The sequence below is a fragment of the Cnephaeus nilssonii genome (assembly GCF_951640355.1).
Source record: "Cnephaeus nilssonii genome assembly, chromosome: 11".
Lineage (NCBI taxonomy): Eukaryota > Metazoa > Chordata > Mammalia > Chiroptera > Vespertilionidae > Cnephaeus > Cnephaeus nilssonii.
In genome coordinates, this window is record NC_137082.1 from 92,280,590 (window position 1) to 92,298,926 (window position 18,337).

The 18,337-nt window shown below is 53.6% G+C and overlaps 1 protein-coding gene across 3 annotated transcripts in view; it reads right to left on the reverse strand.

The window, feature by feature from the left end:
- Nucleotides 1-1,521: 1,521 nt before the first annotated feature.
- The window catches only part of TAF4B (TATA-box binding protein associated factor 4b), a 58,226-nt gene continuing 41,410 nt past the window's right edge, over nt 1,522-18,337 (reverse strand). For 2 of the 3 annotated variants that reach the window (XM_079783595.1, XM_079783594.1), the window contains exons 14-15: nt 16,690-16,800; nt 1,522-2,940 (exon numbers count right to left, since the gene is read on the reverse strand). In XM_079783595.1, coding sequence (XP_079639721.1) covers nt 2,773-2,940; nt 16,690-16,800 — 279 coding nt within the window. In that variant the 3' untranslated portion in view covers nt 1,522-2,772. Of the gene's footprint in view, nt 2,941-16,621; nt 16,801-18,337 lie in introns of all 3 variants that reach the window. The other variant, XM_079783596.1, reaches the window with a different exon arrangement.

The window sequence follows — 18,337 nt, forward strand, 5'->3', positions numbered from 1 at the left end:
GCATGAATTCAGAACAAAGCTGCCCAAGAAGCTCTCCAAACCCAGCAGAGGAGACAGAGGAGTCGGACAGGCTGTCCCGGGCCCGGGGGGTGGGGGGTGGGGGGACCTTCCGCAGGGCTCCCAGGGCTCCCAGGGCTCCCAGGGCTCCAGGCGGCGGAGGGAGCGGGGCCGGTGGGAGCAGCCTGGCCATAGGGCTGGAGCGGCCCAGCCCCTCCCTCGCTGCCTTAAAAACCTTGGGCTAGTCAGTACCCGCGTTCTTTCTTAATGTGTATTTTTTTCTGTTGAAAACTTTCTTTCCTTAATCGTTTGGTGTTTTTTTTTAGAGAGGGGAAGTGGGGGGAGAGGGCAAGAGAGAGAAACAACGACCAGTTGCCTCCTATATGCGCCCGACCGGAATCGAACCCACGACCCGGACAGGTGTCCTGACCAAGAACACAGCCCGCCACCTCCCGGTGCCCAGGACAACCTCCACCAGTGAGCCACCACCAGGCTAGCGACCTGCGTCCCGAAGCCTCAGGTCCACAGCTGAGAAACGGAGGGAAGGGAGGTCCCCTCCGCCCGCCTCCCAGGGCCTGGCAAGGTCCCGTGCAGGAATGGGCTCGGGAGCCGTACGGGGCCACAGAGAGGGGCCCCAGGTGACCAGACATCAGCTGAGCGGGGTCCTCCCTGGGCAGGGGCCATGCTCAGGACACAGCATGGACCCGGGGCATGAGGTGCCCCGGAGAGGACGGGCCAGGGCCGCAGTCAGGGCACAGCCCCTCCCTCCCTGGTCGCAGGGCTCCCTGGTCAGAGGAGTGTCCTGCGGGGGCTCCATCCAGATCCCGGCTCCCAGGTGATTAAACAGATGGTGTGTCTGCTCCCATGGACTCTGGAGGCAGAACTGCCTCGCTCCCCCGGGGCCCAGGGCCAGGACCGGCCAGGCCCCTCCTCCTGCCACTCCCTCCAGCCCCTGTGGGAGGTGGGGCGAGGGGTCCCAGGCTTAGCAAATGCACAGCTTTTCCAAAGAAAGGGCTGCAGTCACACTTGGGTCTGCAGGGAGTCTGGACCCAAGCTGGAGTGTTATCAGACAAGGACCAGCACGGCCAGGCCCCGCTCCAGGCTGACCACTGAAGATCCTGGGGTTTCAGACATATTTTTATTGATTTCAGAGAGCAAGAGGGAGAGAGAGAAACATCAGTGATCAGGATCACTGACCGGCCACCTCCTGCACGCCCCCTACTAGGGATCGAGTCCACAACCCAGGCCTGTGCCCTGAACGGGAATCCAACTCTGACCTCCTGTTCATGGGGTGATGCTCAACCCCTGAGCCACACCGGCCAGGGTAAAGATACTGGTTTTCAAAGGCAGAGACTACACAGAGTTATTCTTCTAATAAAATAATTATTTTAATGAAGTATTTGAAATAATTTCAAACATCTGATCAATAAGATTATACACAAATATGAGAATATGCTGCACTTTACAAAAAATAAAGTTAAGCATTTAAATATACAAAAACAACTTTAGGTATAGATCTCTTCGTAAAGTACTCTTAACATACACATAATTTATAACATGTACACTGTAACTTGTGGAACGAAGATGGGCCACGTTAGACTCGCTGGAGCGGGGGGCCGTGACAGCCCACGGGGGGAGGGAGGAGCCCTGCTCGAGGGCTTCCCTGGAGTTCACCCACTTCTGTGAAACTTCCTTGGAGTGTCTTCTCCTCCTGTGACTAACTACAGCTACCACTTGTCACCAGCCACACGGTGGCATTTAAAACAAAACAGCAAAACAAAGCAGGGTCTGCTTCCGCGAAATCAGCCTCCTCCTGGGCGAGTCTATGGAACATGCTTCTCAGATGCACGTGGAGCCGAGCCCACGAGCTTCGAACCCTGCCTGAGTCTAGAACCCCCAACGGAGTCCCGATTAAAACCTTTACATCACCAATTAGGGTTTTTTTAATGCAAAAAGGTGCTTAAAACATAGGGCAACTAAAAGAGTTTACAAAACTGTCCTTGAGGTTAAAGCGATCACAGAACAAAGAACTTGGTTTTGGAGACTGCAGTTTGGAAACGTAGCGAACATTCCCTTTGCTCGGGCTGGCTGTTTCCCATCAACAAAACACGGCCCTGAGCTCTGGGCCCGACTCCCCCACGCCCTGCCCTGCCGCGGGCACAGGCGGCGCTTCCGGCTGATGCTCCTTGCTTTTGCCTCCTCGGTCAGTCCTTCTGGTACGCTCCGCCCCGCCTTCTCCATGGGCAATGAGGTATGTCAGCAGCTACACCGGTCAGATTTCCCCTGCAAGCTGGGCCTCGCGTGGCGGCAGCCGCAGCGCGTGGTGCGTGAACGGAGGACAGCACCTCAGGCACACAGTCCCATCCGTCTCCGTCTGACACGGGACTCGGCGACCAGTGGCCACAGGCCTATCCCTGTGGCTGGTCACCTTCAGCGTCAGGAGGCGGCTAAGCAACGGGTTCCAGCCGAGCCCCCGCGGAGACGCCGCAGAGCTGGAGGCGGCCCCTCCCGGCACGGCGGTGCTAGGGCGCGGGGAGAGCCCGCCGCGTGCAGGCAGGCTCTGCCGCGGGTCCCTGCACAGGAGCAGATGCCAGCGTCTGCGTGCAGTATGTCACGACCGGTTCCCAGGAGGAAAGCGGAGTCCACCCCAATGTGCACGTGAGACGTAACGGAAGTTCATGACTGTAAACTAGGGCCCCCGGTGCTGAGCCCCCGCAGGGCAGCCCCGGGCCGAGCCTTCGAGCCTCGGCTGGAGGGACAGCAGGCGGAGGCCGCTCACTTCAGAAGCGCGAGGTAGAGCGCGCGGGAGTGCTTCATGTCCCGCTCCTGCTCCATGCAGAACACCAGGTCCCGCAGGCAGACCCGCGTGGCCCGCGGGCGGGGCAGCTGCCTGCTGCCTGTCAGGCTGCCGGTCCCGGGAACCAGAAGGTTGTCTTTTAAGCCCTGAACAGAGGCAAGGGAGAAACATGTTAAAATAAGCCTCGGCCACTGGTCAGTGCTGGAGACGACAGAGCGATGCCGCGAGGCGCCGCCTGCAGGACGCGCCTGCGTGGGGGCCCGGCTGCCGCTCACCCAGCTCAGGGCCCGCATCCCTGGCTCCCGGGCCACGCACAGCCTCCTCCCGACTTCTCTGCTCCCGGCTCCACTCCACGCCCTTCTCTGCTGCCGACTGTCCTCTCTGAGGGGCTTGGACACGGCTTTCGGGAATAACGGGGATGGCCAACAGTTTTGAGTGTGGTGATTCCACAAGTGCATGTGCACGTAAGCCCTGTCAGAGCTCGCACTTAGAATGTGGGCCGTCTTCTGCATGTCATCCATAGACTAAAAGCCTAAGTGACCGTACGGCAGAACAACCAGAACGACCGGTCGCTATGACGTGCACTGACCACCAGGGGGCAGACGCTCGACGCAGGAGCTGCCCCCTGGTGGTCAGTGCGCTCCCAGAGGGGGAGCATCGCTCAGCCAGAAGCCAGGCTCACGGCTGGCAAGTGCAGCGGTGGTGGCGGCAGCCTCTCCCGCCTCCGCGGCAGCGCTAAGGAGCAGCAAGCAGGTGGGTGGTAAGGAGCAAGGGGTCCAAGACTGTGAGAGGGTGCAGGCTGGGCTGAGGGGACCCCCCCCCCTCCAGTGCACACATTTTGTGCACCGGGCCTCTAGTCTATATATATAAAAGGCTAATATGCAAAGTGTCCCCTTGGGAGTTTGACCGGGAGAACGGGAGTTCAATCACTTGCTATGACGTGTGCTGACCACCAAGGGGTGGCATGGAACATTGGCGGGCAACCTGAGGCAGTGGGGTGCTGAGGGAGTGAGGGGAGGAGGAGGCAAGAAGGTGGGGAAGTGGGGGACGGGGGGCGCTGGGTTACCGCATGATGGCGGTGTGTGGGTGGCAAGGGAAGGAGGAGGCAGGGAACCTGATTGGCCCTGATCGCAAGCCAGGCCTAGGGACCCTACCTGTGCATGAATTTCGCGCACCGGGCCTCTAGTTATAGAAATAAAAGGGAAAGACGTAAGCGGCTCAGATCCCAGCACTCTATGTCCCAAATACCTTCTGGTTCCGTCACTACTCTTTTAGAGCCACAAACTCTAATCATTCCCTCCACATTTTTTTTGTTTGTTTTGCTTTTTAATATATTTTATTGATTTTTACAGAGCGGAAGGGAGAGGGCTAGAGAGTTAGAAACATCGGTGAGAGAGAAATATCGATCAGCTGCCTCACTGGGGATGTGCCCACAACCAAGGTACATGCCCTTGACTGGAATTGAACCTGGGACTCTTCAGTCCGCAGGCCGACGCTCTATCCACTGAGCCAGACCGGTCAGGGCTGTTTGTTTTGTTTGGATGGAGCGGAGGGAAGTCCCGCTTTGTGGTCTCCAAAACACTAGGGTCAAAACAAGTCAGCCTGCATGGCTCCCTTGTCCCAAGAAGCTCCTTGAGCACTTGCTACGTGCTCTCCACACATAATCTACTTTCTTTTATATAAAACTGAAGCACATTATATGGGTAACGTCCCATTTATCAAATGAGGAAACTAAGCTTAGATAGGTTAAGGTCACACAGCAACACTGAGCTGGGACTCAATTTCTAATTTGATCTAAAGGGAGGCTTGCCCTGGTCGGGTGGCTCAGTTGATTGGAGCATCGTCCCATATCAAAAGGTGTTAGGTTCGATTCCCAGCCAGGCAACCGATGGATGTTTCTCTCTCACATGGATGTTTCTCGTTCTGGACCCTTCCCCCCATTTCCTCTCTTTCTAAAATCAATAAAACACATCCTCGGGTAAGGATTAAAAAATAACAAAAATAAGTAAATAAATGGTGTCCTCTCTGTCATTGCTATAGTGCCCATCACATCAGATACAAACTCACCATTGGCTCCCCCTCCCCGCCTCATTTCCCATCACTCCTTTACAGAGCACCTCGACTCCAGCCAAAGGCAGAGACCGGCCAAAGGCCACTCCGGGCCAATATACTCAACTTCTAAGAACCATTTCAAGTGGTCTACGCCCCCTCTTCCTGCAGGGAATTCTCACTGTGGCAAGTGCCTTACACAGTATATCACAGCATCTGCGGCCATCACCAGCCCATGGCCACACCACGAGCTCTCTGAGGACAGGGACTATCATCTCTTGGACAGCTAGGACTTACTAGAGGACACAGACAAAGGTAGATTAACCTTTTGCACTCGGATGTCGAGTGTGACTCGACACGGTTAGCATTAGAATAAAGGAATCGAGAAAAAAGCGAGTGCAAAGCGTTAACAGCAACACTTCCTGAACTGGATCTAGTGGTTTAAAACAGAACCAATGTGAGTTCTAACTCCCCTCAATAGATGAGTGGATAAAGAAGGCGTGATACCTACTAGGTGTACCGGTTAATAATGCCGATTTTTGGAGTTACACATACGTTGATGTATATGCGATTTGATCTGTATGCTATTTTGTTGTATTTACAACAAGCATCAAAACTTCATATGTCAAATTCGCTGAAGGCGTTAACATCATAGATATTTTTACACTTAAAAATGTCAAATTTCGTGCCAAAAAAAGAGCATTTTCGGGAAGTTTTAATTCATTATTTTGAAGAAAAGTGCTGCTGAATACTTCGGGAAGCTTATGGTGAACATGCTCCATCCCAAGATACTTGTGAATGCTGGTTTAAACACTTAAAAAGTGATGATTTCAATGTGAAAGACAAAGACTTTCAGGTTAACCGAAAAAGTTTGAAGACCAACAATTATAAGCATTATTGGATGAAGATGCTTGTCAAACTCAAAAACAACTTGCAGAAAGATTAAACATTTCTCAGCAAACAATTTCCGATCGTTTACAAGCAATGGGAAAGATGTTAAAGGAAGGAAAATGGGTGCCACATCAACTGAACGAAAGACAAATGGAAAACGAAACGTCATCAGTAAAATGTCGCTTCAACGGCATGAAAGAAAGTCTTTTTTGCATCGAATTGTGACTGGCGATGAAAAGTGGATTTATTTTGAGAATCCCAAATGCACAAAACCATGGGTTGATCCAGGTCAACCATTAACATCGACTGCAAGGCCAAATCACTTCGGAAAGAAGACAATGCTCTGCGTTTGGTGGGATCAGGAAGGTGTGGTGTATTATGAGCTTCTAAAACCAGGTGAAACCGTTAATACTGATCGCTACCGACAACAAATAATCAATTTGAACCATGCTTTGATCGTGAAACAACCAGAATGTGCCAGAAGACACGGCAAAGTAATTTTGCTTCATGATGACGCACCATCACACGCTTCAAAACCAGTTAAAGACACGTTAAAAGATCTTGCCTGGGAAGTATGAACCCACCCGCCATATTCACCAGACCTTGCTCCTTCAGATGACCACTTGTTCCAATCGATGGCACACGCACTTTATGAGCAGCACTTCAAAACTACGAAGAAGTGGAAAATTGGGTCTCTGAATGGTTTGCCTCAAAACAAGAAAAGTTCTATTGGGACGGTCTCCACAAATTACCTGAAAGATGGGGAAATGTGTAGCTAGCGATGGACATTACTTTGAATAAAGCACTTTTGATGTTTCTCTTGAAATTATCGTGTTTTCTTTGATTACAAAATCCGCATTTTTAACCGGCACACATGGTATTATATACTATGGAATACTATGCAGCCATGAGAAAAGATGAAACACTGCCATTTGGGACAACATGGACCTTGAGAATATCATGCGAAGCAAAGTAAGTCAGAAAGAAAAAGTCAAGAACCTTATGATTTCACTCATATGTGGGATGTAAAGCTGAAAGCAACAAATGGACAGATAAAACAAACAAACAAATAACTCAGACACAGACAACAGCATGGTGGTTATCAGAGGGGAGTGAGTAGTAGTAAAGGGAAAAGGGGGTCAAATATAAGGTGACAGAAGAAGATTTGACTCTGGGCAGCGGGCACACAGTGCAATGCACAGGTGATGTATCCTAGAATTGTACACTGGAAACCTGTATCATTTCATTAACCAATGTCACCCTAATACATTTAATAAAAAAATGAATGAAACCCAATACACCTGTATTAAGACAGTTTTCTAAATATCAATGTACACATACCACTATTTAAAAAATAAGATTGGAAGAAAAAATTAAAAATACAGAATTCCTAGACAAGGGGTAATTTTATGAAAAAATCCTCGATTCTCGCGTTCTTTTTTTGCCACACTTCGTTTCAAAAACATCTTGATGGGGTGGGCACCTCCTTTCCCCCCGAAGACTTACACAGGAAGCAGACTGGTTCTGTCACTGTCCTTCGATGACCATCAGTCACCATATTCCCTCCACGTTCCTTTAATGGAGGGGAGGGAAGGCCTTCTTATGCTCTCCAAAATCACCACGGTCAAACAAGTCAGTTTTTAAATTTTAAATCCTCACCAGGGGACATTTTTCCCATTGATTTTTAGAGAGTGGAAGAAACACAGAGAGAAACATCGATGTGCAAGAAACACATCGATTGGTTGCCTCCCACACGGACCCTGACACTGAGGTCCGTGCCCTTAACCAGAATCAACCAGAGACCCTTCCGTCTGAGAGGTGAAGCTCTAACCTGTGAGCCAACCCGGCCAGAGCAAGTCAACTTAATTTACACATATTCACGGAATGACTGGGGGCATCTATCTAATGGTCAAGTAAAATCTCCTTAAAAGATACTATTCAGTTTGAGGGGACATGATGTCACCACCACATTTCTGCACGCCTTAGGTTAAACCTGGAACAAATTCTGGCTTGTCGCTCCTGCAGGCTCTTGGTCATGAGCAATTTGTACAGACACAGGCGACTTCGGCCAGGAGCGGCGTCGGGCACCAGCCGTCCCTCCTCCCTGCTGGCACTGCCACCTGGAGGTGGTGTAACGCAGGTGTCATCTCAACTACTGTGCATGAGCACCATGGAGACACTTCCATGCGATCCTGCAGAATGGGCCCGCCAGCTCGGATTAAAAGTGTCCATTGGGCAGAAAGCGAAGCAGGTGTGTCCTGGGCAGTGAGCGGCAGTTCTGTTGTGGACTGGAATTACCTGTTTAAAGTTATACAGTACACTAAGCAGAGACCCTTCTCTTAGGCAAAAATTGGTTACATTATGCTAAAGCTGAGTCTCTATATATTTACAAATGTTTTCTAACAAGAGTTTGCCCCCAATCAGTTATTTAGTGTTTTATATGAATTGTGCAATTGAACGCTTAGGTGGACGCACTGTCTGGCAATTCTACCTCAATGTAAATACCCAGGAACATGTCCTCTGTCCACCTAACGACACATGTGAGCAAGTTTAGCACCACATTTGATGACAGCCCCAAGCCAGAAACAGCCCACAGCCCATTAAGAGTAGAATAAATAACGGTGGATAATCATACAAACGGAAAACCACACAGCAGCAACACGCTGGGCACCCTGGGGAGCTTCACAGAAATGTGAGCTGGAGGAGGCAGACACGGGAATATACAGCGTCTGAGCCCTTTTCTCTGTAGATAAAAGCAGGCCTGGCTGCAGGTGAGGACAGAGGCCGAGGGAGAGGACGGTGACTGGAAGGGGTGGGAGGTGTGCTGGCGATGTTCTCATTGGCGCGTTTGGCTCTGGAAAACCAGAGCCTAGGACTGGGTGCTTTTCTGGATCCATGTCACAGGCTTCAAATGAAAGAAGCACTTAACAAAACCCTTGGCTAGGTAGGAAAGGAAAGGGGGAGTAAAGAGGGAACAAGAGAAAACAAAGCAAAATTGTTAAGCAGAAAACATGTACAAAGACCTAATGATCCGGGAGAGGAACAAAGGGGTCGCAGGTCACGGGTGTCACGTGTCACGTGACAAGCCTGCAGGGCCCAGGGGCAGCCACATGGCAGCTGCGGCACAGGGTTGAAAGCAGGTCATGCGACAGGATGCGGCGGCGCCCGGGGCGAGGTTCCGAATGAAGCTGCCGGGGACCCGCCGCCCACAGGAGCGCCTTTCACGCGGCCCGGGCCCAAGGTGACAGCAGCCCCTCCCCCAGCAGTGACCGCCCAGAGCCAGCCTTCCTCGAACCCGGCACAAACGCACGCCTTTGATTCCCGGGCTTGCGTTTCGGGAGAGTCCGACTGGCGTTTTCCCGATGACCGGCAGAATCATCAGCCACCTCTCCACTGACCACAGGAAGGGGACAGGACGGGGAGGGGGGGGGGGCACACAGTTAAGTTAAAGCCCTTTCATCGACAGTTTTCACCCTCTTCCACCCACCGAGTCCTTTCCCAAAGCTCCTCAGCACTGGCTTCCGGGCTCCCACTGTCAACGCCCAAGAACACGGATGTAGCTCAGAGGAGACTTTGTGCCCACGTGCGTTCATCTCCGGGTTTCCCAGCCGCTGCTCCACAGGAGGATCTGCCTCAGCCTGGGCTCCTCCTCCGATGAAGGGGGTCGGGGAGGCGGTTCTGCCTCAGCCTGGGCTCCTCCTCCGATGAAGGGGGTCAGGGGGGCGGGGCCAGTGAAGAGGACACGGGGCACCGCGGCTCCGGGACGCACAGCAAACCGGAGGCCCGCAGCCGCCGCCAGGCCAGGCCGAGGAGAGCCTTCACCTGCTGAGCCACACGCCCCACGGGGTTTGTTTTCATGACGAAGCCTGAGGGGCTTCCTGCTCGGAAGAAAGTAACGGTCACGTGTTCACCCGTGGGGGTCTGCTGGCTCCTTCGGAAGAGCTGGGTGAACACCGCCTCTGCAGGGACACGCACCGTGGTCTCCGCGCTCCCTCCACGGACATCTCTGGCCTGGCGCGAAGAACCAGCAGCAGATGCTCCCGCAGAACCGCAGCCGCCTCGTGATGGTCTCTGGTGTCCGTTTCTCATCGTCCGTGACCGGACGCCATTCTGACAGACACTGGCAGTCACAGGAAATCGCCACGTCCAACGAGAACGGGCGAGGTGTCCCATCGCCAAGGGTCACCCTGCTGCCTCCCCAAAGGAGAAGCGGCAGACACCTCGGGATGATCTTAAATTAAACCTGGGCGCCTTGGGGCTTCTGGGCCTTTCAAAGTCTCTTGAGCATTTTTAAACAGAAATAAATTCGGGCTCACAAAAGAAAAAAACAGTCAGTCACCAACTTCAAAGAAATAGCGCCATTTTAAGAATGACCCCAAGTCATTTTGAAAATGCACGTATCCAAATGCTCCTTCCCCCAGCCTGAGAGCAGGCTCTGGGGAGGGGCCCTTACCAGCCTTTCTGCTCCCCCGCGCCCTTACACGGCTGCCCCCCACTGAGAGGGTGCCCCCCACTGAGAGGGTGAACCGCCCCACTGAGAGGGTGAACCGCCCACTGAGAGGGTGCCCCCCACTGAGAGGGTGAACCGCCCACTGAGAGGGTGAACCGCCCACTGAGAGGGTGCCCCCCACTGAGAGGGTGAACCGCCCACTGAGAGGGTGCCCCCCACTGAGAGGGTGAACCGCCCACTGAGAGGGTGCCCCCCACTGAGAGGGTGAACCGCCCACTGAGAGGGTGAACCGCCCACTGAGAGGGTGAACCGCCCACTGAGAGGGTGAACCGCCCACTGAGAGGGTGCCCCCCACTGAGAGGGTGAACCGCCCACTGAGAGGGTGCCCCCCACTGAGAGGGTGAACCGCCCACTGAGAGGGTGCCCCCCACTGAGAGGGTGAACCGCCCACTGAGAGGGTGAACCGCCCACTGAGAGGGTGAACCGCCCACTGAGAGGGTGAACCGCCCACTGAGAGGGTGAACCGCCCACTGAGAGGGTGCCCCCCACTGAGAGGGTGAACCGCCCACTGAGAGGGTGCCCCCCACTGAGAGGGTGAACCGCCCACTGAGAGGGTGCCCCCCACTGAGAGGGTGAACCGCCCACTGAGAGGGTGAACCGCCCACTGAGAGGGTGAACCGCCCACTGAGAGGGTGAACCGCCCACTGAGAGGGTGCCCCCCACTGAGAGGGTGAACCGCCCACTGAGAGGGTGCCCCCCACTGAGAGGGTGAACCGCCCACTGAGAGGGTGCCCCCCACTGAGAGGGTGAACCGCCCACTGAGAGGGTGAACCGCCCACTGAGAGGGTGAACCGCCCACTGAGAGGGTGAACCGCCCACTGAGAGGGTGCCCCCCACTGAGAGGGTGAACCGCCCACTGAGAGGGTGCCCCCCACTGAGAGGGTGAACCGCCCACTGAGAGGGTGCCCCCCACTGAGAGGGTGAACCGCCCACTGAGAGGGTGCCCCCCACTGAGAGGGTGAACCGCCCACTGAGAGGGTGCCCCCCACTGAGAGGGTGAACCGCCCACTGAGAGGGTGCCCCCCACTGAGAGGGTGAACCGCCCACTGAGAGGGTGCCCCCCACTGAGAGGGTGAACCGCCCACTGAGAGGGTGCCCCCCACTGAGAGGGTGAACCGCCCACTGAGAGGGTGCCCCCCACTGAGAGGGTGAACCGCCCACTGAGAGGGTGAACCGCCCACTGAGAGGGTGCCCCCCACTGAGAGGGTGAACCGCCCACTGAGAGGGTGAACCGCCCAGTGAGAGGGTGAACCGCCCACTGAGAGGGTGCCCCCCACTGAGAGGGTGAACCGCCCACTGAGAGGGTGAACCGCCCACTGAGAGGGTGAACCGCCCACTGAGAGGGTGAACCGCCCACTGAGAGGGTGCCCCCCACTGAGAGGGTGAACCGCCCACTGAGAGGGTGAACCGCCCAGTGAGAGGGTGCCCCCCACTGAGAGGGTGCCCCCCACTGAGAGGGTGAACCGCCCACTGAGAGGGTGAACCGCCCACTGAGAGGGTGAACCGCCCACTGAGAGGGTGAACCGCCCACTGAGAGGGTGAACCGCCCACTGAGAGGGTGCCCCCCACTGAGAGGCAGAACCGCCCACTGAGAGGGTGCCCCCCACTGAGAGGGTGCCGCCCACTGAGAGGGTGAACCGCCCACTGAGAGGCAGAACCGCCGGGCCGCCCCAGGGCCTGTCTCCAAGGCCGCCGTGCGGGCAACTCAGCTCCGTGCGGCCCACGCGGTCACCTCAGCAGCTGCCTGGGCCACTGGGCATGGGGCAGCTCTGTCAGGGGCAGAAGACAGCAGGAGGCCCGAGAGCGGGGAACACTAGCTGTGTGTGTGTGTGTGTGTGTGTGTGTGTGTGTGTGTGTGTGTCCCGCAGGCAGCCTCACAGCACTGAGCTTCTCTGCGCCTGCGTTTCCGACCCGCAAAGCGAGGCAGTGACGGTGACTGCGCACAGCGGCTGGAGAGCTGCGTGAGACCAGGGCCCTCACGGCGGGAGCCCCGCTCTGTAAAGGGGCCCTCACTTCAAGAAACTCACTCATCAGTCGGTTGGGAAGCAGGCGGGCTGACAGACAGAGACGCGTCCCCTCCATCCAGGCCTTTCCTTCCATCCCCTCGTTAACCAACTGACCGCTCCTGCCACCCTATTCCCTCAAGTCCTGGCTACCGTGGAGCTCATCTGTCCTGCCACTCTCCCCTCGTCCGCCCCACACGCCCCCCTTGTCCGTCCCAGTGAAATCTTTAAATGTAGTGGAGCTCTGAATGCCTAAAGCTAAACACTAGACTAACGGGCATGTCACACACGTGGCAGCAGGTGAAGGGCATGTTTCCCATAAGCTCCTCCAGCCACAGCGAGCAGCTCTCGGCTTGACAGAAGTGACCACACTTATCAACAGGGTCTCCAGATGCTAATGGCAACCTCTCCCACTCTACCCCTGAATGGCAGGACCACGCCAACAGACCGCGTTCCTGAATCCTGACAGTTAACCAGGCACAACAGGGCGATGCTTAACAGAGAGCAGAAAGCTGCACCCCATTTCTCAGACCGCCTGCCGGTTTCACTCTAAGCCCATGTTACCTCGGCAGCTCTCAAGGGTCAACTCGAGTCTTAGCCTTTCAGGGGAAAGAAAGTAAGAACGAGGCATGGGAGCAGGGGGTGAAATGAAGAAACGGCTTCGAAAGAAAAATCAAACCTCTTCTAAGCCTCGGGAGCAGGTCACCGAACAGCGCCTGGCTGCTTGCCTGTGTGACAAGAACACGACACCTACGTTCCAAAGGCCCAGCTTCCGCCAGAAGGACAGCGCCGAGGAACAGACCGAGCCGAGGCGGACTGCCCTCTGCTGGCCAACAAGCAGGACTTTTAAGCAGCAGATTCGCCTTCATTACCTTCATTTTATTCTTTCTATTTCAGAATACTGACAACCCTGCACGTTACTTCGGAGAATCTTGTCACTTCTAAGTCTTTTATAAAAGTAACATGTCAAACTAGACTGATGTGACAAGCAGCCACGGGCTGAGTTCTAACCAGCTGTGTGATGAAGAGAGCAATAAAGATAATCCTGGCTGTCCTACGGTAATGACCCCATCTTTACCCAAAGAACGCCTTCTTAAATTCCAGACCTCATTTTCCACTTCCTAGTGAGGTCTCCAACGCAATGTACCATACAGTCACCATGTTTCAAGTCCTGTTCCTCCCTCCTTCTTTTCTTTCTTATTTAAAGGTCAGAAACCTCCCTATGACCAGTATGAATATTACACTGCAATGAGAATATTTCTAAAATAACAAATAATCCGATAATACTGTTTTCCTGCTTAAAACACTCCAACGGCAAAATCTCCTACAAGACCAGGTCCAAGCATCCAAGCGTGACACACAAAGCCCCCGCCGTCTCCGCTCTCATTCCCTCCTCCGCCTCAGACTGTGACCAGGCCACAGGACAGCTCCCTCTTTCTCCCCACCCCAATCCTCTCCCGCACGCCTCCTCCAGTCCCTGTCCCATCCCGGGACCACGTCACCCGAGTCCTTTAAGATCAACACAGGCAGCACCTTTCCCCAGTGCCACACACACACACTTACCACGTCGAGATGCGGTGCGGCTCCCGGGTGGTTAGCAGTGCTGTCTCTGACTACCATCACAGGCATCCAGTGAGGACCAATACCTTGAACTTCCTCACTTGCCAGGAGGCAAGGATTGGTGCCTCTGAATATTTTAGTGTTTGGCACTTAGTTGGTATCCCATCAATGTTTGTAGCACAATCAGGTGTCTAGTGCCCAGTAATACCACTGAACAAACAGTGAAAATGAGCCATATTATGGGCTTTAGAGCATTTACATTAAGACCCTCTGTCATCCTTAGCTTTAAGCCAAATAAATTTGGAAGAAAAACACACAGCCTTTTGATGGCTTGTTCCCAAGCATTACTCATCCCTGTAACAATCATCTCATCTCCTCGCTGCCACGAAGCTGCCACCACACATTATATTGGAAATGGAAACATATGGAGATGGATAAATTACAATACGCCAATGAAACGTGTAGAACATTTGAAGACATGGGTAAGATGTGCACATTATGTCATTATGTAAAAAAGTAGATTAACAGAAATATTACTGTACTATGATTTTTTTAAAATGTGATAGGATGTGGATAACTTTCTACAATAAACCTATTATTTTTGTGAAAATAAACATTTTAAATATAATAAAAGCCTAATATGCAAATCGACCAAAGGGCAGAATGACCGGTCGCTATGACGTGCACTGACCACCAGGGGGCAGACACTCAACACAGGAGCTGCCCGAAGCCCACAGGCCAGCCAAGGCGGGTGCCAGCGGGAGGGCCCCCCCATCATCCCGCCGGTCGCCCCGCAGAGGAGCTGATGGGTGGTGGTGGCGAGGAATGGGGCCGGCGAGTGGGCGGCACCAGACTGGCCAAGGCAATTGCCAGTGCCCCCTCCCCCCCATCACCCTGCCAGTGGCCCACAGATCGGCCCTGATTGCCGGCCAGGCCTAGGGACCCCACCTATGCATGGATTTTGTGCATCGGGCCTCTAGTTTTAAATATAAAATTTTATGTTACCGAACCAGGGGAGGAATGCTTACACAAATGCTTCAATACAAACAGTCTGAGGAGCCACAAGGCTCATGTGCCAGGAAGAGCTGAGAGTGAGGCCTGCTGGAGACACAGGAAGGAGACCCTGGATGAGGAAGGCCAGGCTTCCCAACGCCTGTCAGGCAGCTGGGCGGAGCCAGGCTTTGGGAGGGGACGTCCCCGTTTCACAGCACAGGAGGCCAATGCTGCCTTTCAAACCCAGACGTGTCCTTCCTCTGCGATGGCAGCAGACAGAGCAGCAAGCGGTCTCGCACCCTGGGAAGGCTGGCTCAGCAGGCTCCAAACCACTGGACGCCTAGCAGGCTCACCGGACGGCAGACGCTGTGCTGCGGGGGTTCTCCCCTGCGTGCCCGCATCTCACCACACGTCCAGATGGCTGCCTCTCGCTCACTAGCTCCAATAGCTTGGTATCGGTACTCGCATTCGCATAATGGCCTGGAGAGGAGAGCTACCCGGGTCTGGAAGACTAGCTATGACACAGGCCTGATGGGGAGATGGCAGTGAAGGTACACTGCTGAGCCTGCTAGTCAAAGGCATCGAATTCTGACGGTCTTGACTAGTAAGAAGAGAGGGAAACGCATGTGCCAGATCAGTACCTGCTCACCAAGTGCCAGGGGCTGCACTGACTTGCTCTCGCAGCAACCACAGCCGAGCACTCACCAATGGAAGCCAGCACCGGGTTAAGTTTATACAAGCAAGCACCGTCCTCTGAGAGCCACCCGTCTTTACTGCCCGACAGGTGAGCTGCAGGGGCTGTGCTGGGAATCACCACTGCAGCATCTCCCCCCCACGCGGCTCTGCGCCCTCCTGGGGGAACAATTCCCACGTGCTGGTTAGGCCGCATTCTAGTGGCGCTACTGGGCTTTCTCCCTCCGTCAGGGACCCACGGAGAGAACTCTAGTGTTACTACGTCTATCCCAATTACGCATTCCAGAAACACGGAAGCCCCTCCCGCCCACTGCGAGATGGACCTCGGCCCAAACTCCACTGACTGGTGGCAAACAGTGGTGCCTGGGTCCCCAGAACCCTCAGGCCCAGGCAGGGTCCCGCAATCCCTCCGAAGTCTAGTCACGCTCCCTGCCCGATGCCCAGTCAGAGCAGACGGCCGTGCATCATGGGAAAGGCGAGGGAAAGGCGAGGAGGAGGTGCAGGCAGACGCTGCGTTGTACAGCCGGGTCGTTCCTCAAGAGGCCCTGGCTTTGCCTTCATTCCAGGTCTCTGGGTCCACGGACGGGCTGAGGGGCTCTAACTCCGTATCTGCTGGCATTGCAGTAGCTACACCTAATTAGTCTTCAGCAATTAAGAGCCACCTGCCTCTGCCACCGACTTCTACCACTCCCGCCGACTTTAGGGTCCTGGTTGGATGGCCGCGATTTCTGTCATTACCAACTTAAAGAACAGCCGCCAGAGCCCCTAAGGACGCTGAGGCTCCCCTCACGAATGCGTATCTCAGCTTTGTGGGACAGAACAGCTGAGGTTCGTGGAAAAATGAGCCGGCAGATTCGATCTTCACAGACAAGCTGGGTTCAGATACACAGGAGAGAGGATTACGTAAGATGCTATAAAGAAGGCACAGAAATAAGAAGCGGAGAGAGTGAGCCTCCGTTTGACTAGAGACGGAATATAGGGAGAAGTACAAAGTAAGTATTAAGTAGGAGTGAAGTTCAAGGTGATACATACTTTACGACCTGACAGAAGTTTAGGTTTTATAAAATAGGCCAAGGGAAATGTTCAGAAGCGTTTGGCAGCAAACACGTGCCAGGCAGGGTGAACTACCTGCAGGAACTGCTTCCTTCGGCTGGCTGTGCCGACGGGAAAAGAGAGCAGCGAGCATTCCATCCTACCTCGCTCCCAGGCCCGGCCTCCAGGGGCCTCTTCCTCCTCGGCCCGATGGCAGCCAGGGCGGTGAGGTTCGCGTCCCGCTGCTGGATCTGCGCGAGCTCCAACTGCTGCAGCTGGAAGAGGGGGAGAAGGCAGCGTTTACACTCAGTGCGCAGAGGGGGAAGCTGGCCGCGGAGCCCCCTTCTGTCTTCGTCACACATTTACAAAGAGCAGGATGGAAACAGGCGAGAGTGCGTGTGTGTGGTGAGACAGGCAGTCTCAGGGAGACAGAGAGGTCGCTTCAGATTAACAAAGCATAAACCCCAGGTAACTGAGTTGTAAGTAAAGCAGAAAACATTTAACTAAAGAAAACTCATTAAGAACCATTTTCTATTTGTTCCACAAATGACAGGATAGCAATCTTTCTTTTAAAATGTGTTTGCTTATATAGAAATTGCTAGGAGAGTGTTTTCAAGAGTTGTAAATTATCTTCGGTTGATGCTGGCCTTCTTAATAAAATATGTCGTCTTAGAGTCTGATGCTGGCACATCCTGAGACTTTGGGGGTAAAGTAGGTTTTAGTTAATCCGCCCGCAGTACAAATCAAACAAGCTGGACTTCAGAGTCTTCCTGTGCAGAGAAATGGCATCTGCAGATGGTCACACCAAATAAAGGGTTAAAACTGACTTCTGTCATCGAATTCCTCTCCCATGGAGTCAAGTACAAAAACTGTGAGCTACACTTTGGTTGCCTAAACTCTCACACATGATATCTTAGAAAATGTCTTAAAACCCTAGAATTTTAATTTGGTTCTAAGATTATCCCTTGCCTTTTCCACATCCAAATAACACATTATTTTAATCAGTAATGAGCCTTCTTACCTTGTTTCTTGCACAATAATGCTTTATGGAGAATGGCATCACCTAGAGTTTTATACTATGTTTTCTATAAACAAAAATCCAAAATTCCTCAAGGTGCAAGTTTTCTAATCTATTTCTCGCTTTAACCATTCAATACTTATTCTTTTGCCCCGGTTCTAAGGTTGCACTGTGACGCCAGCCTGTCAGCAGGGTATGTCCTGCATCCATTTTCCTTCCTTCTGGTCAGGAACCAAGGAAGGTGGGATGCTCGGACCTGCTAAAGGGAAGTGAGTTCTTCGTCTTGCTCTGCAGATGCCCTGGCCTCCCATTCTGAGGGAGAAAGAAGACATCCCAGAGGGAGGAGGGCTGCAGCACAGACAGGAGTCAGGACGTCGGAGCTCCGAGGTCAGACAGCTCCCTGACAACTCTGGATGGTGGGGTGAGGAAGGAAAGCATGAGGGCCGGACGGCCATCGAGGGCACAGCACACACTCAGACATGTCTGCAGCTGCATGTCACACAGATGTGCCTACTTGTGTGAAACTGGAACATGGCGATTAGGAACCGATTAAAAACCTTTCTCAAACAGCGGGAAACGGAAGAATGTCAATGCTTACATTTTAGGAAAGGTATCTAGGAAAAAGATTTTTAAGTCAAAATTTAAAATTGTCAGTATTTAAAATATAATGTTACAACTGAGAGAACGCTTATATTTTTTCAGGCACAAATGGAAAAAGGGAAGCAGCCCTAAAGTTGAAGCAGGGATCTGCAGACATTTAGCCCCACAACAACAAGGTTCCCAAGCAGACAGGG